General features: G+C 42.4%; 2 protein-coding genes across 2 annotated transcripts; both read left to right on the forward strand.

Moving 5' to 3' along the window:
• Positions 1-312: 312 nt before the first annotated feature.
• On the forward strand, positions 313-4027 carry mustn1b (musculoskeletal, embryonic nuclear protein 1b; the record flags this gene model as incomplete). The annotated part of the gene is made up of 3 exons (XM_080727948.1): positions 313-321; positions 1245-1371; positions 3927-4027. 3 exons carry the CDS (start codon positions 313-315, stop codon positions 4025-4027), a joined length of 237 nt encoding a protein of 78 aa, XP_080584074.1.
• A 1642-nt stretch (positions 4028-5669) lies between these two features.
• Positions 5670-25839, forward strand: LOC308286826 (inter-alpha-trypsin inhibitor heavy chain H3-like; the record flags this gene model as incomplete). The annotated part of the gene is made up of 22 exons (XM_080727949.1): positions 5670-5674; positions 5764-5812; positions 7160-7183; positions 9080-9234; positions 9798-9902; positions 10075-10237; positions 10868-10978; positions 11516-11653; positions 12053-12169; positions 13031-13199; positions 14187-14312; positions 14843-15024; positions 16389-16574; positions 17569-17708; positions 18650-18810; positions 18909-18935; positions 19033-19095; positions 19566-19679; positions 20472-20673; positions 21892-22064; positions 24518-24629; positions 25701-25839. 22 exons carry the CDS (start codon positions 5670-5672, stop codon positions 25837-25839), a joined length of 2661 nt encoding a protein of 886 aa, XP_080584075.1.

The raw sequence follows: 25839 nt of genomic DNA on the forward strand, positions 1-25839 counted from the left end.
TGTTTCCTTGTTGTGTGGCGTCCTGCATTATCAGCTGTTGGCGAGGCTTGTGAGCCCGTCAGAAAGAAGGGAAGATGTTGTGCCATGCCTCGCCTCGCGTCACAGTCACACAACTAATAATACATACTGACAACACACAGTGGGACAGGGGGTGGAGGGTGGGGGTCCGACTCACTGATACCAACTACGAGTATGGGGGTCTGGACCAAGACTATATAATGGTTTGGACCCGGAGTAGGGGACCAGCATAACAAGCGAGTGTTTCTGGGATTAACCACACACACACACACACACACACACCAAACCCCCGCCATGTCACAGGTAAGTGAATTCCTTACAGAAGGTTTCTAGTTTAGCTAACCCAAACTCTATATGGTTGACCGGTGTCCCTCAGGGCTCTGTACTAGTCTTTTCAGTTTTGTTTTGTGTTATAGGGAAAGCTTTCTCTGGAAATAAGACAATCGACAAGCTATTTCCCCACAACATGGATGCTGGGGTTTAAGTGGTTAATGCTAGTATTCGCTAGTGGTGGAAAGTAACTAAGTACATGTACACAAGTACTGTATAAGTAAACTGTTTAGGTACTTTTACTTTACTGGAGTATTTCCAATTTTCTGTACTTTTAGTTCTACCCCACTACATCTCTCAGACAAATATTGTACTTTTTACTTCTCTGCAATTATTTGAAAACTTTAGTTATTAGTTACTTTGTAGATTTAGATTATTATTACAAAACATACATTATCCACTTACTGCCTAAAATGCTGCTACTGTATCTGTATCGGCTAGTATGCCAGTCTATGCCATTACGATACTGTCATTTATGACATGATATTTCATTTACAGTTTACAGTTTACATTTTTGGATGCTTCAGCTGATGTTGCATGTAGCTGCACTTTAAAAAAATATGAATGCAATTTTGATTTATTCCTAGATCAGTGGTTCGCAAATCTTTTCATTACAAGGACCCCCCATAACTCTTGAAAGGTCCATTTGGTTCTATTTGTACACTCTCAGAGATACAGACCCGCAAGGGTCCATTTGGAACCCCATCAAGGAACCCAGAGAGTCCCTTCATGGACCCCACTTTGCGAGCCACTGTCCTAGATTCTTTTTAAATGACACACTGGTGTCGGATCCGTAGCCTACTCTGTATCACCCGCGAGGCCGCGACCAAGTCATGTGTGTCGGGAAGTAAAAACATGGTACTGGCACATGTCTAACTGTAACCTCCCTCCGTTAGCCTGGAGAGGTGAAGAAGAAGAAGAAGCGTCCTCCGGTGAACGAGGAGGAGCTGAAGGGAGCGCGCAGTAAGCTGGGCCTGAAGGGCGAGCCCAAGAGCAAGACCTATGAGGTCATGGTGGAGTGTGGTGAGTTTCCTCCTCGGGGACCAAAGACACACAGACATAATGTCATGCAACGTTGGAGCCCAGTGGGTCTCAACCTCTTCAGGCCGCGACCCCCAAAGTAATCATATTTTAACTCGGGGACCCCCTCCCACCCTGATGAGCACTAAGAGTTGAGGCATTACGTTTAGTATAACACGGTTCTGTTGTGAAAATTGCCGATCTACATGTGAACATGTAGATCTGCTATTTTCACAATTTCTGCCTCTAATATTTGACAGTTTGGCCAATGTTTAATTTGTCATTTTAGAGGTATTAAAAACTCCTTAAAATGTCACTTTAGAAATGTGCAGATACCCTCTATACCAGGGGTTTTCAAAGTGGGTGACGTGGCACCCTGGGGTGCCGTGATGGCAGTCCAGGGGTGCCGCGAGATCATTTGGTAATATTTGGAATTTATTTGAACACTTAAACAAATATTTGGTATCATTTTGAACTTGAAGTACAGTTATTTTCAGTACGTTTTGACCAAAATGCTAATTATCTCAATGTTTTCCTTGCGACATAATCCCTAAAATATGCCACGAATATAAGATACTGGGAGTCAAAATTATACATTTCATGTAGGTAATATTATAATATAATGTAGGGGTGCCTCGGATGAAAAATATATTTATAGGGGTGCCCTGAGCCCAACAAGTTTGGGAATCCCTGCTCTATACACTTAAACGGTATGTTGGTATGTTTACTGTTGAGTGAGAAAACAATGTTTCACATTAAGGTAATCATCTGGGGATCCCCCAAAATAATCTGGGGACCCTCCCTGGGGGTCCCAACCCACAAGTTGAGAACCACTCTTGTAGCCTATAGCCCATTAAGACCTTATAGGCAAAATAATAAGCAACTACACTTTAGAAACTAGCCCAAATAAAGCAACTATCAACATTTACTAGCAACTTTACAGAAAAACAAGCCCCAAGTCGCTCATAATAAGCGGACATGGCAACACTGCTGGGCATGTGGAGGATTAGAAGGTTATCTGTAGCATGTCCTGTTCTGTTTAGAGACAGATTGCACAGGAGCTGTCAGGGCTGAGTTTCCATTCCTTTTATAGGGAAGAGGGCATAACAGCTGCCGTTCAATAATAAATATTCCTACCCCTTTTTCAATCTTTTTTCAATTTATCCCCTGAGCAAGCACGCCGTCTCTATTAGCTCAATGGTAAAGATGTCAGCACTTGTGCAGGAAACCCATTTGTACAGCTTTTAGGCCCATTCCCACTGGGCCAGATAACAGATAAAAAAATCTTTTTCTCCAGATATTTTTCCATTCAAGTGGATGGTAGATACAGATAAAAAAAAAGATCTGCCACAGATATTTCTTTTATCTGTGGCAGATCTTTTTTTTCTGTATCTACCATCCACTTTGAATGGGAAAATATCTGGAGAAAGAGATTTTTTTATCTGTTATCTGGCCCAGTGGGAATGGGCCTTAAAGGCCCTTTTCCACCGGCAGCGATAACGATGACGATAGCCATAAAATATCACAGCGATAATAATGCCTTCACATTGATGTCCGATAAAGTTATCGGACATCAATGTTAAGAGGCACCAATTAACAGCCGTTCGCGCAGAGCGCACCTCGAGCTGTTTGTCAGAGACCCAGTTCCATATCACTGTGATCTTAACCACATCGTTGTTGATCCTAACGATGTAGTTGTCGGCTATCGTTGTCTGTATCGGTGTTGGGTGGATGCTGCCGATCCACTTTAGCCTAGTTCCAGACCCTGAATCGCTAGCCACACCCCTTTAATTTTTTTGTTTCGGCGATTCAGGTCTAGAATCGCTCTCAATGAGGAGGCCTGCCTCGGTTGAAAATCCAAACGGGCGAATCAGCGTCGTGAATCAGCGTCTTGTGATCAGCGTGGGTGGGGGTTTCCCAGAACTCATGTGTGTTTCCAAGTACACCAGCGCCGCCGCCGTACCGTACCGCACATCGTGTCGCGGTAAAATGCGGTAAATTGCGGTAAAATGCGATCGTATCGATCTCGCTATGAAACACCAGTAGCAGGCATGTTATGTTGTGTTTGATTACTAGTTCGTAGTGCTCCTATTCTGACTGTTTCTTTGGTTAGCAAGTAGCACTAGCAAGCAACAGGTTAGCCACTAGCCACTAGCCAGCCAGGCACACATAACATCACTATGTCATGTGTTGGTCGGTGAACCAATCGCTGAACAGTGCCTCATTTTGGCAACGCCCATCCCTGCAAAAGCCGTGGGCGGAACTGACTTCAGACTGAATAATGAAGTGAAACGAAATGTCAATTCAGGCTGAGTGTCAGGCTAGATCCACTTCAATTGAAAAGCCACTTTTTTAAATCGTTATCGTCATCGTTATCGCTGCCGGTGGAAAAGAGCCTTTAGTCTTACATAGTACAGTGCTATATTAGGACTAAAGGTTTGACTTAAGCATTCAGCTTACAGGGTTGAAGTGTTCTAGCTAATAATGCAAGTGCAAAACATTGTAGAGCATTCATGCTCTCTGGTTGAAACATATGTGTGTTTGTTCCTTCTGCTCAGAGCGCATGGGGAAGGTGGCTCCGTCTGTCTTCAGCAATGCCAGATCAGGGACAGAGACGGTGCTAGAAAGCAAGCCTGGAGCCAGTGTTTTTGGCAAGTAGAAACACGCAAGAACCTGGATGGACAAGAAGACACTTGAACTGAAGACATCGGATTTCTAGACTTTTGTCAATGTATAGCGTGAATGGTAAAATGTGTGTATTGTGCCATAAACCATAAACGGCTTTCTTCAAGAGGTACTGGAGTTGAAAACAAATCCTGTGCGCATTTGTGGAATATTGATGCACTCGTCAATGTTGCACTTTGCAGATTGCACGGTTTATCTCTAATGAACAGGCTCATTAGTATTGACTGTGGCTGCTGTATTGTAGATACGCTGATTTTAAAGTGCATTATTGTTGTATATTGTTTTTTTTATGTTGACAATATCGGATGCTTTAGTCTTACTTTTTGTACGTGAAATTGACTTCTCTATGACCACTGTGACTAAATAAAAAAGATTGTTTGGCATGGCAACATTTTCAGTTTCCAGTTTTTTTTTTTACCATTAGTGAATGTTATATACAGTATACATTGTTGAAACCATAGGTCACAGCTTGACCGTATCTCTGTCTGTCTGTAAAGCCTGACACTGTGGTTCCCCTGAAAGATCACTGTGACATCACAGTGATGTAAGATCTTCAGAGCAGAGATCTCCATATATGGGCATAACAGGCTGACACATCACTGACATCACAGTGATGTCAGATCCTCAGAGCAGGGATCTCCATATATGGGCATAAAAGGCTGACACCCCTCCCATTATCATAGTTCTGTTAATGCTGCTCTCTGATATGCATGGACCAATGTTATATTGCTACTCTCAGAGCGGCATTAATGATATGCATAGACCAATGTTAAAAGAGCTGTGGATAACTCAAGGTGGGTGGTGCTAAGGTGAAAACAATGAACTGATGGGTGTGGCCACATGAAGACATCACTTTAACACTTTCTGACTTTATGTACACTTTTTGAGAAAAAAAAGATCTTCCTCCTAGTATAATCATAATACCTGATAATCATGTTTTTATGGGGGTGGGGGAAATCGTGGCACCCTGTCTTTAAAGATGGGGTGCCATGATTTTCCCCTCTATAAAACATGATTATCTACTATTATGAATTTTTCCAAAAAAGTGTACAGAAAGAGTTAAAATGTATTATGTTTTTATGTGGCCACACCCACCAGTTCATTGGTATGCGTGGTTGTCATGGTGGGTGGTGACCCAGCTGAAGTTAGCCACACCCACATGTGTTGGGTGAATGGTAATTAGGGGAGGAGATGATTCTATGATGTAATAAGTATGGGTGTTTTTGGAACGGCACGTCTGACCCAGCAGGTGGCATCCTCCAGCTAAAAACCCAAATAAAAAGCGAATGCATAATTGCTCATAACAACCACACCAGGGGGTCTAATGAAGTACTGTCAACCTCCTAGACACATGAAAACCAGAAAAAGTACAAAATTATGGCACCACCTCTTTAAGTTAAATCGTTATGCAAACAGATGTGCAGAGCAGACACTTAACCTGTGAAACTTAAGCACACACAAAAAGCTCTTTGAGGTGAGGTGACATACAGTATACACCCGAGGCCTCGTATGCTGCTGAGGTCAGCTCGTCTGGTCAACACTTTAAACACAACACACACATGTTTGAGCCCTCCTCCTGGGCAGGGACTGGACATTTGGGCTCTCTTCTATACGTAATGAAGTGAGTGAGTGTTTGGTGGAGCTTTTAGTCATGTCTAGGTTGAGGAGGGTTGTGCTGCTCTGGGCATGTGTCTGCGTCTGGCCTCTCAGTGAGACCCATGGAGCTTTGGTCATCTCCCGCCATGGAGATGCCATACAGGTACAGTATACCATCACTGCTTCTGCTTCTGTGTTTGTAGTTGAATTTATAATACTAATAATAACCATCCTAATTATAATTTTCATTGAATGAGAATTTAAATGCAAACTAAACCAGTTTTCTGGTTGCTGGAAATTATAGATGGATAATGTCATTTTCATACTGTAGGCCTACTACCATTACTTTTATAATGTCTCTTATCTCGCTGTATATAATATTTCTGTGTCTCGGAGCAATGCACTAAGTTATTTTCCAAGTACAGTATGTGAACATAGTTTCAGATTTTACTGCACTACTACATAGAGATGTAATATTATTGTTATTATATATATATTTTTTCTTTCTCTCTGTGGATGTGTGAAGAGAGTGTGAGTGAGTTGCATTGGTTTGTAGGCTACAATGTACAATTTAGGCATTTAGTAGACACTCTTAATCCAGAGCGACTTACAGTACAATAAGCAAGGTAATACAACAACATAAATACATGAAATGCCTAGAAATACTAATCTAAGAAAAGACCAAGCACCTATTCATTAAAAACTTTATACAGTTAAAAACATATACAAAATTCTTTCTAAATTACATGTATGGTCATTGAAGGTAGGCAAGTGCTACGGTAAGTGCTATGGGCTAAGGGTAGAGTGTGAAGAGGTGAGTCTTCAGACCACGGCGGAAGCTAGGGAGTGAGTCTGTAGTTCTAAGTGCGACAGGGGGTTTATTCCACAGTTGGGGGCCAGGAGGGCCAAAAGTCTAGGACGAGTGGATTTTTGTCCTGGGGTTAGCAGATCTGAGCAGATCTGAGTGAACGGGCGGGTTTGTAGGGTTCAATCAGGCTTTGAAGGTATGTGGATGACATACCTTTGACTGCTTTCAAGGTCAGCATCAATGTTTTGTATTCTGTGTGGGCAGTAACCGGGAGCCAGTGGAGGGAGCAGAGAAGGGAGGATACGTGAAAACTTTGTTTGGTTGAAGACAACCAGCTACATTGTGTTATCTTTTTATTTTTTTTTATTTTAATGTAACATTAATGTTAATTCACTTCTCTATGTGAATTCCAGGAGACACAGGGTGCCCCCCCCAGGATACTTAAGGTAGTTGCAATGAAATTATTTCCCCACACACATTCCATCATTTCACTGCTAACATTACTTTGATGTTCGCATCACTTTATGAAAGCTTTACAACTAATTTGCAACCAATTTAATCGGAGATGAAAGCTTTTAACATGAACTATATTGCATAATAGTTTCACTGTTTAGTCTGAAATGAGAAGTTTGGTGTAACAGAACAACTTAAATGTACCAAATAGAGTGATTTATGATGAGTCTCTCTATCGCTTTATTGCAGAAAAGAAGTACAAACAACGCAGAGGTAAGAAATAAATATCCCTTTCCTCGGCCTGGTGATGAAAGGAAAAACAGGACAGTCATTAGAACACCAACTCCAACCCGACTCTCCCAAATGAGCTCATTGCTGTGCATGTGGAAGAACTGACTTCATGTTTTTCATGTGAGCAAAATGCTAATACTGTGTCTTTGAAACCAACAGAGGTAGTTAACTCCCTTTATTACACTTCTTGTTGAATGCTTGATTCTGATTGGTCAATCACTGAGTTCAGCTGTGTGTTATTTTTCAATAATGACCACTGAGACCCCTCCACTCTGGCTTTGGAGTCTACAGTATAATCACCCTGTCTTGGTTTATTTGTCAGTAATGACCCCATAGATTATCCCTTGCGTAGCGACTCATGGTGTAATAACTGTCAGAAGTCTTAAATTGCAGCCCATATAGGCTCGGATCCCCTGTTTCTGTAGCGGAGGGTGGGAGGCAGTTTGATGTACAAGTAGACTACACCCCCTGTACATAACGCTAGTAGGCCTACAGGGTAGGCAACCTTAGGCACAAGTGCCACAATTGGCACAGGGGAGGGTGATCTAATATTGTTTTAAATGTGGTCAATTAAATTAAGTCACCTAATTTGCAGCAAATTACATCCTGCACATAATTTGACATTCATTGAAACTCTGAACTTTGACTGGGGAGGGAGTCGGGGAGATAGGTGGGTTATTGCTCTGAGTCTATATCGTTATAACAACTAGCCCTTACCCGTTCAAAGATATGAGCTCCAAAATGATGTGCAGTGTGTGGGTTATGGGATGTGCACTGTGCATACAGTATATGAGGGATGGAAAGTAACTTTAACTGGTGCTTGCATGATAATATGTAGGAGCATCAATGTAAGAAATACCCGTTTCGTTTAATGGCTACCCCCCCCCCCACCCGCCCACCCGCCCACGCACACACCCGCCTGTGTGTGGGTTATGGGATGTGCACTGTGCATACAGTATATGAGGGATGGAAAGTAACTTTAACTGGTGCTTGCATGAGGAGCATCAATGTAAGAAATACCCGTTTTGTTTAATGGCTACACACACACACACACACACACACACACACACACACACACACACACACAGAGAGAGCTGGTTAAACATGTTGCCTCATGCTAGATGCAGAATAGATGTGCCTCATGCTAGATGCAGAATAGATAGTAGATACACCATAAAAATGCTAATATACAGTATATGATTTGTGAAAGTGACAAACGGGCTTCACAGTTATGTCAGGTGTGTTCATATGCTAATGGTGATGCGATTTCAGATCAATTGCTCCAGCCACTGAGGAGAAACGCTGTTTCAGACAGACAGACAGACAGACACTCACTCACTCACTCAGACATTCGCAAAATTATAGTATAGATGGCCTCCTGACAATCAAAATATGTCAGAATTTTGGCACTTAATTTCAAAAAGGTTGCTGACCCCTGCGCTAGTATGTCGCAGGGACTTCTCCCCAATCTAGTCTGGGATCACTTCACTTTTCGGGTTTGTATCCGGTCGGGAGCGGAAACCACTACAATTTGCCAATCAAACCGGATTCAATGATTACCCTGCGCTCAATGGGGATTGATTGAGGAAACGAGCAGGGGGAACCAAAACAGTTTGGTTGTTTGGTTTCCGCTTTAGGCAGAAACCAAACGGCCTGTTGTGAACGAACACCAGGTGTTCCCCCAGAAAGCCTGGTGAGGCGAGGTTACCTCTATTGCAACCCTTGATGCTGTGCAAGAAGGGAGGCATTGGGTGCCATTTTTGTAGTCTTTGGTATGACCCAGGCCAGTATGACGGCATGAGTTGGGCCCCAAATGACTCGGGCATGGTCTCTCTCTCTCTCTCTCTCTCTCTCTCTCTCTCTCTCTCTCTCTCTCAGGTGGAGGTGTACAGTGTAACGATGGAGTGCACCGTGGCATCTCGTTTCGCTCACACCGTCATGAGCTCCAGTGCTGTGAACAACGCCGACTCCCCGCAGGAGATCTACTTCGAGGTGGAGCTGCCCAAGACAGCCTTCATCACCAACTTCAGCATGTCAGTGCCATCTCTCTGTCCCTATACTGTGTGCGTGCGTGCGTGCGTGCGTGCGTGCGTGCGTGCGTGCGTGCGTGCGTGCGCGCGCGCGCGCATGCGTGTGTGTAACCCCCCGGAAGTTGCAAGTGTGGTTGCTGGACGGTTGCTGACGTGACTATATTCTGCAGTAAGCCAACTGTCTGTCATGTGAAGCTCGACCAATTGATTCCCTACTGTTCCCACTCCCATTGAGTGGCGACCTTGAGTGTCCTGAAAGGCGCCTTCAAATAAAATGCATTATTATTATTGATTCCCTATTGATTCCCACTCCCATTGATTCCCTATTGATTCCCTATCCCTGTCAGACAGATGTCTGTCTGTCTGTCTGTCTGTCTGTCTGTCTGTCTGTCTGTCTGTCAATTTCCAATGGCAGCGAAAAAGTTACCCTAGTAGTAAATAAAGTTTCCCCAGGACTATAATGTTTTGCCCTGTTGGGCAACCACACAATGATAATTAAAAAAAACTCATGTACAACCACATCTGAACCCTTGTGTGCTTTCTAACTCTTCTCATTTGCTTTTCAGGGAGATTGAGAATGACGTGTATGTTGGGTCGGTCAGGGAGAAGGAGAGAGCCAATAAGCAGTACGAGGAAGCGGTCTCTTCAGGACAGACTGCTGGACTGGTCAAGTAAGTCTGACCACTGGGGAAGTTATACTTACTGTACTTACTTCATCCTCTTCATCCCCAAGTAGCAGATCTACAAACTCGAGAGCTTGCAGAGCTGCTATATTTGCTGTTTTTGAATATGCATCTTAAAAAGTAACAGTTTTATTCTATCTGGTTTGTCTGCGTTCTGTAGGGCCTCTGGAAGAAAAATGGAGATGTTCTCTGTGTCGGTGAACATCGCCGCCAACAGCAACGTGAAATTCATGCTGACGTATGAGGAGCTTCTCAACAGGAAGCTAGGCCACTATGAGATCCTGACCCGGGTCAGACCCAAGCAGCTCGTCCAAAACTTTCAGGTGATCTAATTATATATTCTACGGAGGTGGGCCGGGACCCCCATCGGCATCCCCACATGTTTTTGAAGGACTTTTAAGAAAGAAGGAAAAGAAAATAAGAAAACAAATTAAATGAAAAAAGACCATTACTGCATCAAAAGCAGTCAACAAACTATACAATAAAGAAATTGGTCAAACATTGGCCAAATTGTCAAATGTCAAATGTTTAACTTGCGAAGCATTGTGCGCTTGCTTGTATTGGCTATTTTCATTATATTTAACTGTGGAACCAAGTCAAACGAAATGTAATGCCTCAACTACTACTATTCCAATTGCTGGGGGAATTCCAAGTGCTGGGGAGGTTCCTACCCGGGGGGTTCCCACCCAGTTAAAATATTTTGGGTTTTTCAAATATTATGATTTATTTTGGGGGGTCGTGGCCTGAAGAGGTTGAGAAGAACCACTGCATTACAATATGTTCACATCCCACACTGCTTATAATGCGAGACTCATATCACTGTGTGTGTGTGTGTGTGTGTGTGTGTGTGTGTGTGTGCGTGTGTGTGTGTGTGTGTGTGTGTGTGTGTGTGTGTGTGTGTGTGTGTGTGTGTGTGTGTGTGTGTGTGTGTGTGTGTGTTTAACTTTGGACAGATTGTGGCAGATATCTACGAGCCACAGGGTATTGCATACGTCGACGCCTACGGAACCTTCTTGTCCAATGAGCTGCTCCCTCTGGTGGAGAAAACAGTCACAGACAAAAAGGTAGGGGGATATTAATCGTCGAAACCATCCCGAGGGTTCTGTTTTGACAGCTCATCTTTCATATTCATCTTAGTGTATCTTCTGCTACCCTACCCTATTGAATAACATACCCCCCTGAATTGTGTCTATTAAATTAACATCAAGTCTCCTTCAATAAATCCAAGGCACTTTGTTGGCAGTTTTGTAGTAAAAAAAATAAATAAAGTGCAAATGATTACTACCCTGATGAAGACCAGAGCAGGTCGCAACACGTACAGGTTGCTCTCTGCAATGATACAATGGCACAGATTTCCAGAAAACGACAGTGGCTTTATAGAAGGAAACCTGCTGTTTTAGAGTCTCGCTTGAGAATAAATACTTTATTCCGGCGACGGGTCCTTGTAAACTAAACTGCAGTACAGCTGAACCAGCCTGTTAGCACCTGTAGTCTATGCGACAACAGAACACACCTAAGAAGCGCTTTGACTGCATTGTCTTCTATTAGACGTGTGAGATGTAGGTTTGCACTGAAGTGAATGTATTGTATCCCTCGTTCAGGCACACATCTCCTTCTCACCAACACTGGAGCAGCAGAGGCAGAGGTGTCCCGGCTGCGATGGGACTCAGTCTCTGATCGACGGAGATTTCGTCATCAAGTACGACGTGAACCACGCCACGGACCTAGGGGACGTTCAGGTCGGCTGTCAAATAAATATATACGACAGTTTAGCCTTAAAATCTGTCTGCAAACAATTGAATGGAGACTCCGTAGGTTGCAGCGTTCTTGTTCTGGAATTAAAATCCCCTAATGATTGCACTGTCCAGAAACTTAACGCAGCAAAGAATTACCTTAAACCTCTTATCTCTATATTCAAACTTTTTATGTTTTTTCGGAAATTAAATGCATACTTGATCACACAACAGCGTCACACAAAAGCATCAAATGTAGCAGATCGACAAGCTCGATAAAGCGACGCGAAGAGACGCGTTTCGAGCTTTTCGACCTGCTTTTGAATTTCAATCCTGAAAAGTAAGTGTTTTGGACATGTTTTGGGCAGAGACAATATATTCTGTTTGTCTTTTCTCCCGACTCAGATTGTGAATGGATACTTCGTCCACTTCTTTGCACCTCCTGACTTGCCCAGAGTGCCCAAGAATGTGGTGTTTGTGATTGACATCAGCATATCCATGCGAGGGAAGAAAATGACACAGGTGAGAAGGTCTATGTGAGAGACAGTGGCTGTGTTTACATGGGCAGGTATATTCCACTTGTATTCAGAATGACTGCTCATTCAGAATGAAAATGCTCATGTAAACACCTCAGAATGGACTAGAATATCCATTCAGAATGAATTTTCATTCCGGTCTGGAGGGGTGGTATATACCGTTTGAATCAGAATAGACTTTTGTTCAGGTTCCATGTAAATGTTTGGGTATGAATCTCTATTCATACCCAAATGAATGAATTCTCTATTCAGTTCATTCTGAATGAATAATTGTTGTGCATGTAAACGCAGCCATTGAGTGTGTGAAAGAAGAATGTGTGGAAACATGTCTACACCAGGGGTCTTCAACGTTTTCAGGCCAAGGACCCTTAGTTGAGAGAGAGATGAAGCAGGGACCCCCACAACCTGTTCATAGATTCCATATAGTTTCATCGTTTGACAGCACAATCATCAGTGTATTTTAGAATCATGTCAATTTGTATTTCAGATATTTAACCACTTGGGCTGTCATTACCTTATAAACTTGACCTTTTACTCTGTACTTTGTCTGCTCTTTTTCCCCTCTACACCAAACCTCTTTGCCGAAAATAGCCGATCTACAAGCTCACAACGCCTCGCAGCGCGAGGCGTTGTGAGCTTGTAGATCTGCTATTTTTGGCTACAGTTCTCAGAATATGGAAACTAGGGTTCAAGTTGTTAATATAAAAAGGATTGGAAGATTTGGAGGACCCCCTGTAGTAACCCTGAGGACCCCCTAGGGGAAGACCCCTGGTCTACAGCATATTTCGTAGGTTTTATTAAACACATTTAATGATGTATGACCGCTGATCTTTGTAACTGTGTGCAGACGCGTGAGGCCCTGCTCGCCATCCTCCAGGACCTGCACGAGGAAGACTACTTTGCGATCATCCTGTTTGATAATAAGGTCGACTACTGGAAGAAAACTCTCACTAAGGCCAGCGAGGAAAATGTGGCCAAAGCCCTGACCTTCGCCAGAGGCATACACGAACGTGGATGTAAGCGTCTGAATAGGTTGTTTCATCCCAGTGAAACTATATCCCCACTGTCAGGTGCCAAGAAGTGGCACTGATGTCACATGTATTACAGGAGACACATGCTCTCCCTATGGGGCTTTTAAGCCGTGACATCATTTTGTAGGCAGAGGAGAACTCTGCCCCCAGAGCATTTTCTGTCCCTCGCTATTTCAACAGATCCGAGACAAAAATAACGACTAAAGTATAATTCTAACACTTTCCTTTCAACAACAAAGAGAAGAAAAATGTGTAAATAGTAAAAATAGTAAAACGATTCACGGAAACTGGGGGCAGAAATTCTCCTCTGCCTACAAAATGATGTCGTACTTAACAGCCCCATCGGACCAATTGTAGGAGGGATAACAGTAACAAAGGTACTAGAATACAACAGGGAATTGGCATAACGATTAAACTAGTAAGACATTTCCCGCGGGGGAAAGTCAGTCGCCAAAAGGCAGCCAGCAGTTAGAGTTACAGATACTGAGTAAGGAAAGTACTGTAGAATACAGCAGTGCAAAGGTAAGAAATAACATTACAGAAACACCATCAATAATTAATACAGTATACAATAGTATACACCTATACTTCTAGCCTGCACTATGCAGGGGGAAGAAATCACAAGGTTACTTTGTCATCACAGTATCGTGCCCAAAGCACAACCCTGTATGTAAGCAAAAGGCATACACAGAATTGACTGAATGAATTTGAATATCATCTCTGTCAGTTGTAAACCTCAATTTAAAAAATAGCAGATCTACAAGCTCAAAACGTGTCGCTTTGTGCCGTGTTTTGAGCTTTCGGATCGGCTACTTTTAATGCCTTTGTGTGAAGCTGTAGTATGATCAATAGGGTGTTCCTTTACCAAAAAGACACCAAAAGATATAGAAAAATATGTCCAACTGCAACTATATCATTGTAAACAGTTGACTGTGTCTGTGTGCGTGGTGTGTGTGTGTGTGTGTCTTCCAGGGACCAACATCAACGATGCAGTGTTGTCTGCCATAAACATGCTGGTGAAAGACAGGCAACACAACAGACTCCCTGAGAGGAGTTTTGACATGATCATCTTCATGACTGATGGAATGCCAAGCGGGGGTGAGATGTTACACTCTTTAAGGATCCCTTCATGCCACGCCGCAAGCTTTTACATCTGCTATTAAAAAGAGAGAACACAGTATTTTCTTCTCTTTTAGTTTTTTACAATACTGTAGTATTTTCTCTTTTCAATACTGTAGCAAATGACTGAAAACTCTTTTTGATCAATTCTCTGACAAAGATCCTGTATTTTCTTTTGGTCTTGTTTCGATTGTGCCCTATATTGCATCACGGTAAAATCTAATCGATTTAAATTGTCTCCAGTTTGAATCGATTTATGATAAATCGTTAATTGCCTAGGTCACTGGCACAAAAACATTTTCAGTTTGGGGGTCCTTCGTATGAAAATGTTTGAGAAGCACTGATGTACAGTAGGCTACTATTGCTTACGTGTTAAGTAAAATCTGCAAATGTGTGCGAGCTTAGCTATACCTCCTGTAATGCATTCTGGGAAATGTTTTTGGTGCAGTCAGTGACAGGATGGAAGGCTTGTTCTTTATACTTAATGTGCACATAATATGGACATGCAGGAATCACCGACCTCCCAACCATCCAAGAGAACGTCCGTGTAGCTATTGACGGGAAGATGTCTCTGTTCTGTCTGGGCTTTGGGAACGACGTGGATTACTCCTTCTTGGATGTGATGGCCCAACAGAACAAGGGCCTGGCCCGCAGGATCTATGAGGCCTCAGACGCAACCGCCCAACTCCAGGTGATTTATAGGATTTATGTTAGGACATTATAATATAGGCCGATGTGATATTAGATTTTAAGCAGTTAGAAGGCAAACACACAACATGCATCGCACCGAGAGATTCCATGCATTTACAAGTTGAGGACTTTTAGGGCTTTTTAAGTCCGAAAATACTTTCCTGCAAACTCTGCAACGATCTCCCAGAGGAGGTCAGACTCGTGACCTCTGTGGTGTCTAATGAATCAATCTTAAAATCACACATTTATAGAATCCGTATTGCATCGCTCCTATGTTATATTATGCTTTTAACTAGCTACTACTTTTACAGTTTTTTTCTTTCTTTTTTTTTCTTATCTTTTAATGCACTTTGTACTTTTTGCCATTTTAGTTTTGTATACAGTAGTACTTTTAATTTCTATTAGGAAATCTGCTATGTAAATACTGCTTCTTCTTCTCAACTCTTATCTTTACACACTAGGCTGCCGGATCACTTCAGGTTTTTTATATAAAAAAAAAATGTATCCATCATTTAAGTATTGTGTACATTACATTATTGACTATCTAACTCTCTATGAGTCAAAATATACTTTGAGAACCCGAACCCCTCCAGTCCATATTAACTCATTTGCTGCTATTTTAATAGGCTGAACTGTTTTCCTGCCAAATTGTCCTTACCTTTTAACGTGGGCACATGCACACATCGTGCACGATCTGTGCGCGACTCATCTAGTAGACGTGTATACTCGGTGACAGCTTTCTAATAAAAAAACCCCCATTGAAATAGACATATCCGTTGCCACGCTGTATCCCTGCTTATCCCCCAGTGTTTACATAAAAAAACATTGGAAACAGCCAGCTGTGCGCTATGGTAACACGCGGACACGTTCGCGCACATAGCAGACGATATGTGCGCAGATCATATGCCAGGCGGGTAAAAGAATCAAACAGCTACAAAATAAAAAAAACCCGCGTGAAAAAATACCATTCTATGGCCTTGCAGTCAGCTCACTTGTTTACAATGAAAAGCTATGCGAACGGTGCGATTGGACCTCAGACCGCATATGGAAACCTAGATCCGGTCCAAACGGGAAATACGACCGGATACAGTTAGGAGGCGGGCCTAAAGAGCCAGAATCGGCTATAATCAGCGACCATACTTTTAATCGTTTCATAATGATTAAAGCTAATTAAATCTTCGGGCTCCTCGGGCATCGCAGAGTGGTACAGCGGGAAATCTCCGGTTTCGACGGGGATCGCAGGAAATGAGTTAAAGACCAAGGAAAAAGCCAACGCCGGGTCGGGGGTCCCCCAACCTTGTACTATTTACTATCTGTATAGAAAAGTAATAAGTAAATAAAGCTTATTCATTCTATTTCCCCCAGGGTTTCTATGAGGAGGTGGCCAGTACTTTGCTCCTGGAGGTGGACCTGCGTTACCCTGACCACACGGTGGACCTGCTGACCAACCACCACTTCAACCAGCTGTTCAACGGCTCAGAGATCGTGGTGGCCGGACGGCTGAGCGACAACGACCTGGACAACTTCATGGTGGAAGTGTTCGCCAAGGGGGTGAGACAGAGGAGCACTGTACTCTCTTATAGGTTAGCTCAGGGGTCTTCAACAGGGGGTCCGGGACCCCTAGGGGGTCCTCAGACTTACTGTAATCTGTAGTCCTCAGAGTTACGACAGGGGGGCCGCCAAATCTATGTGTGATAGGATCATTCTTTTAAATGAACAACTTGAACCCTCACATCCCTATTCTGAAGAGAACGCGCGAGGCGTTGAGGGTTTGTAAATCTGCTATTTTCAGCAAATAGGTTTGGTGTAGAGGTAAAAAAAAAAAGAGCAGACCAAGTACAGAGTGAAAAAGATAAAGACACATTAACACTAATCCAACCTAGACTGATGACAGTGCTGTCAAACAAGTTGATGAAAATCTGCAACACAATTTTATACAATATGTAGTGGGGGGTCCTTTATCTCCCTCTCAGCTAAAGGGTCTTTGGCCTGAGAACATTGAAGACCTCTTCTTTAGCTGAAAAGCACTTACCTTTTCTCCCAGGTCATTATGCCTATTATTGCCTGATTTCACCACACGTTTGTGTAACTGCTGAGTGCTGACCCCTGCTGGTTGGTCTTTGGACTGGTTGGTCCCTTGGGATGGTATTGACACCATGCCTTACCCCTAAACTTACTAAACTTTTTTTACTATTTTGAAAAACATATTAAAATAGTTTAACTAGCCGATCTACATCGGCACGATGTGAGCTTGTAGATCGACTATTTGAAGTATTTTAAAATGTTTTTCAAAATAGTAAGGCATGGACGAAATGGGGCCCCAATAGGAGCAGTGCATGGCCGCCAATTTGTGGTTGCCGAAAATATTTACATTAATTATTTTAAGCCTGGAACCGAGCCATCTTATCCCGAGTCACTTGAACTGGTAATAAGCAGAGTATACGCATGAACTCTTGTCAGTAAACAACAAGGTAAAATAGTCACTTAATATTAAAGTCTATGTTTTAAAGTTGAAACGGCTCTTTCCTCTCTTCTGTTCCTCCAGTCTGAGCAGGACTTCCATATAGAGGGTCTGGCGACCTCCGTAGATTGGAGCGTCGTCTACCCAGAGGAGGAGTACATCTTTGGGGACTTCACGGAACGCATCTGGGCCTACATCACCATCCAACAGCTGCTGGAGCAGAGGTCTGTTTGAATCCTGGCGAGCTAGCTTATCGTCGTTGTCGGGTGGAAACCTCGTATCAAATGTGTACGTTCTTTAGCAAAGTAAACCCCTGCTTCATCATACAAGGCCGTCGCACTAAAGTAGTGAGAACAGCAGATCTACAAGCACACAACGCCTCGCAGTGCGAGGCGTTGTGTGCTTGTAGATCGGCTGTTTTCACTAGTTTAAATCATTTTTAAAATGATAAATGCAAAACTAACGGTTTTGGACATACAAGGTTTTCACCCGACAACGATGTTGTCTGTCAGGACTTTTAGTCAGGACTTTGAGGCTCTTCGGTTTCTTAGAATGTACAGTAGGAAGCTGTGTAGATTTGGTTGACTAAAACTATAACGAAAGAATTCCATGATCAACCTTTTTCACTGAAAAAAACGAAATAAAAAACTACATAAAAACAAAACTACGATGACTAAAACTAATACTAAATATATTGACAATTTCGTCACCAAATAAAAACTAGACTAAAATGTTAGGGAGGGACTAGTGGAGAAGAGATCCCGTATAACTAAAAGACAAGTCATCTTATGTTTGGTGGCGCTCAGGTTTTGCTCTCTGAAAATAGCTGACCTACAAGCTCACAACGCGTCGTGCTGCGATTCGTTGTGAGCTTGTAGATCGGCCATTTTCAGCATGAAACCAAGTGTAAAATCAGGCATTAAGATAAATACATTTTTGACGACAAAATCAACTGTAGATTTAGTCGACTAAAATCTTATGACAATTTGTCGACTAAAACTAAAACTTTTCAGATGACTAAAATGTGATTAACTAAATTAAATTTCATGCCAAGGTCTATGACTAAAACTAAGTCAAAATCAAAATAGGACGTCTAATGGTCGATGCCGTTTGAACAAAACAGTAATGGTCAAATTTGTTTCCATTTCTTTCTTTTTTTCTCCAGTAAGACCGGTACTACGAAGGAGAAAAGCAACGCCACAGCCAAGGCTCTGGAAATGTCCCTGCTGTACAACTTTGTCACTCCGTTGACCTCCATGGTGGTCACCAAGCCTCGGTCCGAGGACGGAGAGACCGGTTCCCTCATCGCAGACAAACTGACCGAGGGTAGGGACGATGGCATGGGAAGAAAACAATGTAAAGATGTTGAATCGATACGTTGTCCTCTCCTTGCCTAATAGCTTTTCACTATTTCTTTTCTACAGAGCAACGACAAAGGGCAGAGAGACTAAGTAAAACGTTTAATTTACTCCCAACAGAATAAGAACGGTTTCTGCTTTCGATGTATACATATTTTGTATTCTTAATTGTCATTTTGTGTATAAACAGGTATATCAACAACATCATACCAACGGTCCTTAACAGCACCAGATCCACCTTCTACATACCTTGGTAAATACCCAAGTGTTAGCCTGTGACGCATTGGGAGCTTATATCGGCTATAACAGAGGTAGCTAGTGGAGTAGAAGTAAAAGTAATGAAAATTGGAAATACTCCAGTAAAGTAAAAAATACCTAAAAATTGTACTTAAGTACAGTACTTGAGTACAGGTACTAACTTACTTACTTTACACCACTGGTATCAGCATATAGCTCAGCTTCAGTTACTGGTCGCTGACTTGAGTGACCAATGCTATCAGCAGTGGTGTGTTCTAGACTTTTTTTGAGGGCATACTATACGGCTATTTGTGTTGCCAGCGCATACGCCAGTGCATAATGCCTATCAAATACGCTACTTTGAAAGGTTCACGAGGGCATACGCTTTTTCAAAAAGAATTCTTCACGGCATACAGCGTATACCCGCGTCACAGGTAGAACACAGCACTGGTTATCAGTGCTCTCACCTTGATAATGTCCTTTCAGTGGATGGAGATCCTCATTTCATCATAGAGCTTCCAAAGAGAGAGGATTCACTGTGCTTCAATATCAACGACGCACCGGGCACCATCTTCAACCTGGTTAAAGACACCACCACAGGTGATTAAAACACTGCAGTGGACACTGGACAGCATCAGATTATTGTTCTGACATCCATTTCTGTTTTAGGCTTCAGATCAGGACACAATATTGACCTAGATCTGAACATTCACAAGATGTGAATAGTGCTGTATGTTGTATGAGTTAAAGCAAGGGTCTTCAACAGGGGGTCAGGGACGCCTAGGGGGTCCTCAGAGTTACTACAGTGGGTCCTCTAAATCTTTGTGTGATAGAAGCATTTTTTTTATCCTTTTTTATATTAACCACTTGAACCCTAGCGTCCATATTCTGAGAACTTTAGCCAAAAATAGAAGATCTATAAAGCTCACACAGCCTCGCGCTGCGAGTCGTTGTTTGGTGTAGAGGGGAAAAAGAGCAGACTAAGTACAGAGTCGAAGGTCAAGTGTATTAAGTATTGACAGTTCAAGTGGTTAAATATTTGAAAACACAAATTGACATGAATCCAAAATACACTGATGATTGTGCTGTCGATTAAACTATATCCACAACTTTCCAACATCCCATAGTGCATTGCACAGAAAGCGAGCGGCATTTCCGGCGTCGCGATGTGAGCTTGTATGTCTGCTGTTAACCGGAAGTGTCCAGCAGATAATGCTACAGTAAAGTCTTGCGGAAACAGGTGGATAGAATCTATGAAAAGATCCCTGCTTCATCTCTCTCTCACCTAAGGGGTCCTTGGCCTGAAAACGTTGAAGACCCCTGAGTTAAAGAATTACGTTTGGGGAATCTTTAACTGTATCGTGTCTGAATGCAGTTTTTGCTTCCTTATAGGTATTCTAGTCAACGGTCAGACTATTGGAGATAAGAGAGTTGCCCCCGACGGTAAGATCAACACCTACTTTGGACGTTTCGGCATCGTTCACAAGACCCTGGGGGTGAGGCTGCAGGTGACCACCCAGGACATCTCTGTGCTGCAAGAGGGCAAACATACCAAGTTCCTGTGGTCGGACACTGCTGCCCTCAAAGGACCCAAGTGAGTCATTGGTTTGGAGAGTATCTCCTCACTCAGAGACGGGAGGACAATGCAAGTACTGGAGATATTATGATATTTAAAGTCGTCGAGGCTGAATCCCATCCACCCACCCTCCCTCAACCTGACAGGGGGGGGGGGGCAAAAATGTGTCAAATTGTCAAATAATAAAAGAAATTGATTGATTGATTACTTTATTAGCGTGTGCATGGCGAGACATTGTGAGCTTGTAGATCAGCTATTTCTACTTATCTGTGGAACCGAGTCAAACTAAATGTACCGGTAATGTCTAAACTCCTAATTCCAAGTACTGGTCAGGGTGGAGAGTCCCCAGTTCAAATAATATGATGGGGGGGGGGGGGGGGGGGGGGTACAGTGGGTTGGGACCCCTGTTCGTGTCACAGGCCCATTTTTATGTATCACAAGTAAAAACTTTAAAAAAATAAAAGAAATAATTAGAAGCAGAAAAAAGGTCTTTTTTCATTTAAGAAGTAGTGAAAATAGTCGATCTACAAGTTCACAGATCGGCTATTTCCACTAGTTTGGGTCCCAGGGAGACATCAAATTCATCTTTTGGGTCTTGAGCCAAAAGGTTCTGAAACCACTGTCTATAACCCTGTTATCTAGAGTACACCTACATTACAGTATCACCACTCCCTTCTCATTTGTCTCTTCCATTCTCTCCCTCTAGGGCTGTCACGGTATGACATTTTACATGACGATTAATTGCCACTCAAATAATTGGCGATTAACGATTTAATTGTGTATTTGTCGTTGATAATTACATTTCTGTTTGGCTTTTAGGCTTTGAAGTTGCATAATGGTAGATATGACACATAACCTAAATATACAAATACATTACTGACATATTTGACAACTTACTACTTAAAAAATAACATTGATAGTGGAAATAGCCGATCTACAAGCTCACAACGCGTCGCGATGCGACGCGTTGTGAGCTTGTAGATCTGCTATTTCCACTATTTTTTACTCAAAAAAAATTAGATGAAAATTTTTCAAACATGGAAACGATTATGACGATTATGAAAAATAATCACGATTATGTCAAATAATCGCGATTAGACGATTATGTAATACCGGTAATTGTGACAGCCCTACTCATTTGTCTCTTCCATTCTCTCCCTCCCCTTCCTCCTCCCACTCCTCTCACAACCTCTGTTCTCTCTGCCCTGACCTCATCTCCTTTCCATGGCCGACCAGCATGGATCTCCTGTTGACCAAAGACCACAGCCTGATGGTCAGTCTCAAAGACTCGGTGACGTTTGTGGTGCTGCTCCACCGGGTCTCTAAGAGCCACCCCTACCACCAGGACTACCTGGGCTTCTACACCCTGGACAGCCATCTGCTGTCCCCGTCTGTTCACGGCCTGCTAGGTACTCGACCACACAGTAGAGAGGACAGCGCTGTTTGAGTATATTATGAATGGTTATGATAACTTATTGCAGGGGTTTTCAAAGTGGGTGACGGGGCACCCTGGGGTGCCGCGACGGCAGTCCAGGGGTGCCGCGAGATAATTTGATAATATTTGGAATTTATTTGGACACTTGAAAAAATATTTAGTATCATTTTAAACTTGAAGTACAAAGTAATTTTCAGTCAGTTCTAACCAAAATGGCTATTATCTCAATGTTTTCCTCGCAACATAATCACTAAAATATCGTCACTGTCGGGCAGAAACCTCGTATCTCCAAGTTTCAAATGTGTACGTCTTTTGGTAAAGCAAAGCACTGCTTCATCATTCAAGACTGTCGCACAAAACTAGTGAAAACAGCCGATCTACAAGCACACAACGCCTCGCGATGCGAGGCGTTGTGTGCTTGTAGATCTGCTGTTTTCACTAGTACATTTTATAGATGATTAATACAAAACGGTTTTGGACATACAAGGTTTCCACCCGACAACGACGATAGGCTATAAATATAAGGTGCTGTGAGTGAAAATTATAATGTTGGGGTGCCTCTGATTAAAAGAAATATTCATTGGGTGCCCTGAGACAAAAAAAGTTTGGGAACCCCTGACTTATTGAATGAAGTAGTATAAGGACAACTTTGGTTTTTTACAACAAGGATTCATTTTAGATAGTCATTAGAGAAAGGAAAAGATGAGAGTTGTGTGTTTTATGTTTTCATTTACTTCTTTCTATCGTTTTAGTGATTTTAACGATTTTGATTTGCATGCAAGTGGCTAGACAAAAAAACCCATTCCCAAGATGCACCGCAATCTTTCATGGGCAGATGTGACTTATAGGGGCTGGTTTTAACCAGCTGGTATTAACAAAGAAATTGCCGGCTTATTGTGTCTAAAAATACATATTAGCTTGTTCGCATGCCCCCACCCACTGACATCAAAATACTGAAATCGCTATAGTATTTGTCCGACTTTATTCCGCCTTTCCCTTCCTAGATAAACTTTATTTTGACACGCTACTCCTCCCACAGTTTTGGTGGCACGATTCCTTGCGTTTCCCTAAGAGATACGTTATATAGTTTAATTTATATGAATGTATTCGTGAATTAATTGTCTCCATTGATTTTAGTTAAATGTTTAACTTTTCCCCAAATATGGAGATGACTGACTTCATAGACCACATAAGACACAGTATGTCCATATAGGAGCATTCCAAGATATGGGCTTAATGTTGATGACATCATGGATCTCCATTTTAGGGCATAAAAGGGACAAGGACGCAGTGGTTTGCACCGCTCGAATAGGGACAAGCACTGACAGATACAGAGATATTTGCAAGTGTGACTCGCCTCAAGGCAACAGTGTTGATTTCGTCGAAAAATGTTTGTCGAATGTGTTTTTTTCACTGACAAAAACTAAATAAAAACTAAACAAAAACTAAGCTGTGGTGACTGAAACTAAGACTAAACTAAGACTCACAACGCGTCGCGCTGCGACGCGTTGTGAGCTTGTAGATCTGCTATGTTCAGCACACAACGAAGTGTAAAATCAGTCATTACGATGCCATCAAGGCCTGCCAAAATACATTTTAGTCGACTAAATCAACTGCAGCTTTAGTCGCCTAAAATCTTATGATATTTAGTCGACTAAAATTACACTGCAATTACAACACTGCAAGGCAACCACACTTGCAATTTCTAATTGTATCTTTCTAGTTCTTATACAGTATTTTATGTATTTATGTCTTGATGCATTGATTACACAGTCTTGAGGGCTGGGAAACAAGCCCTCTGGGCTTTTTGTGTCATCATTTTCAGCATCACTGTATAACTGTGCCTTTTTTTGCGAACTATTAATAACAGGGTTCCCACGGTCATGCAATTCCTGGAAATATTTTGAAATTAGAAAAATATTTTTCCAGTACTGGAAAAGTTTTGGAATTGATCAAGGGTCCTGGAAGGTCCTGGGAAAAATAGCTATGCATTGTCTTTGCTTATTGATTTTGTTAATACCTCTGAAATGACAAATTAAACATGGGCCAAATTGTCAAATATTAGAGGCAGAAATTGTGAAAATAGCAGATCTACATGCTCACAACGCCTCGCAACGCGAGGCGTTGTGAGCATGTAGATCTGCTATTTTCACAATAGAAACGTGTTATACAAAATCCTCAACTCTTAGTGCTCGTCAGGGTGCCGGGTCCCCAGTTAAAATATGATTATTTCGGGGGTCACAGCCTGAAAAGGTTGAGAACCACTGGCATACACTACCTGTTTTGGGGCATTGCTCATAGGAGTAAGCGACTTGTTATTGAGCTAGTCCTGGAAATTGGGTTAATATTCTGGAATAGTTTTAGGAAATTAATTGGTAAAAATGTGTGGGAACCCTTTAATAAAATCAACCAATGGATGTCCTCCAGGTCAGTTCTACCATGGGGTTGAGTTTGAGGTGGGAGAGCTGCGTCCAGGAGAGGTCCCTGAGAAACCTGATGCCACCATGTATGTGAAGGGACACGAGCTCACTGTGACCAGGTACACACCACTGTCTGAATAAATGAATAGGAATAACTGTGCTGTGATGTAATTAAAAGTCTTTGTTTCAATGCCGTGTTTATTTCTATTTAGTTTAGTCATAGTCTTTTTCATATTTTCAGGGGCGTCACAAGGGGGGGGGGGGAGGGTGGGACTGAGTTACTAGGGCCCAAGGTGGAGGGGCCTTAATTATTTTATACTTTAGCTATTGAAAAATAGCAGATATACAAGCTCACAGCACGGCACTGAGTGGGGTGCTGCGAGCTTGTAGATCTGCTATTTTTGAAAAGTCGTGAAAATCTTTGAATATATGTATGTTTTACATTTGTAACTAAAATTTTGTTTCTGGGGGTCCCTGGAACTAAATATTTTTAGATGAGGGTTCGTTGCCAAATACATATCATTTTGTGGGTCCTTCACATGAAAAGGTTTGAGCACCACTGACATAGAAACATAGGTTTTTCCAAAAACCTTAGAAGGATTTGAAATATTCAAAGACTTGCACACATTTTCAGGGTTTTTCAAAAATAGCAAATCTACAAGCTCGCAGTGCGGCACTCGGTGCCGCGCTGTGAGCTTGTATATCTGCTATTTTTCAATAGTTAAAGCACAAAATAATGCGTAATAATGCATTCCCAGTCTTAATGGGTTAAACCCCCTCCTCCTATGAAGAACATTCATGGGGGGCCCGCAGTGAATCCTTGTACCCAGGACCCAGAATTTGGTGCGACACCCCTGCATATTTTAGTCATCTGAAAAGTTTTAGTCTTGATTTAGTCGACTAAAGATTTTGGACAACTAAATGTAAAGTCGATTTTGTCGACACAAATGTATTATTATGGCGGGCCTTGACGGTATCGTAATGCCTGATCTTACACTTGGTTGCTTGCTTGAAAATAGAAGATCTACACGCTCACGTGTCGTGCCCATGGTCGTGCCGCGTTGTGAGCTCGTAGATCTGCTTTTTTCAGAGTGCGACCCCTAGAGTGCAACCACTGGGTGATGGATCTCTTCTCCACTAGTCCCTCTAATGTCCAACTAACTATGTCTCTTTTCTCCATTGGTCCACAGAGGCTGGCAGAAGGACTACAGGAATGATGTGAAGAATGGAGTAAACATTCCCTGCTGGTTCATTCATAGTAATGGAACAGGTCTCATAGACGGAGATGCCTCCGGGTACAGAGTGTCTGGCCTGTTCAACGCTTACTGA

The sequence above is a fragment of the Nannobrachium achirus genome, assembly GCF_963921795.1.
Source record: "Nannobrachium achirus genome assembly, chromosome: 6".
NCBI lineage: Eukaryota > Metazoa > Chordata > Actinopteri > Myctophiformes > Myctophidae > Nannobrachium > Nannobrachium achirus.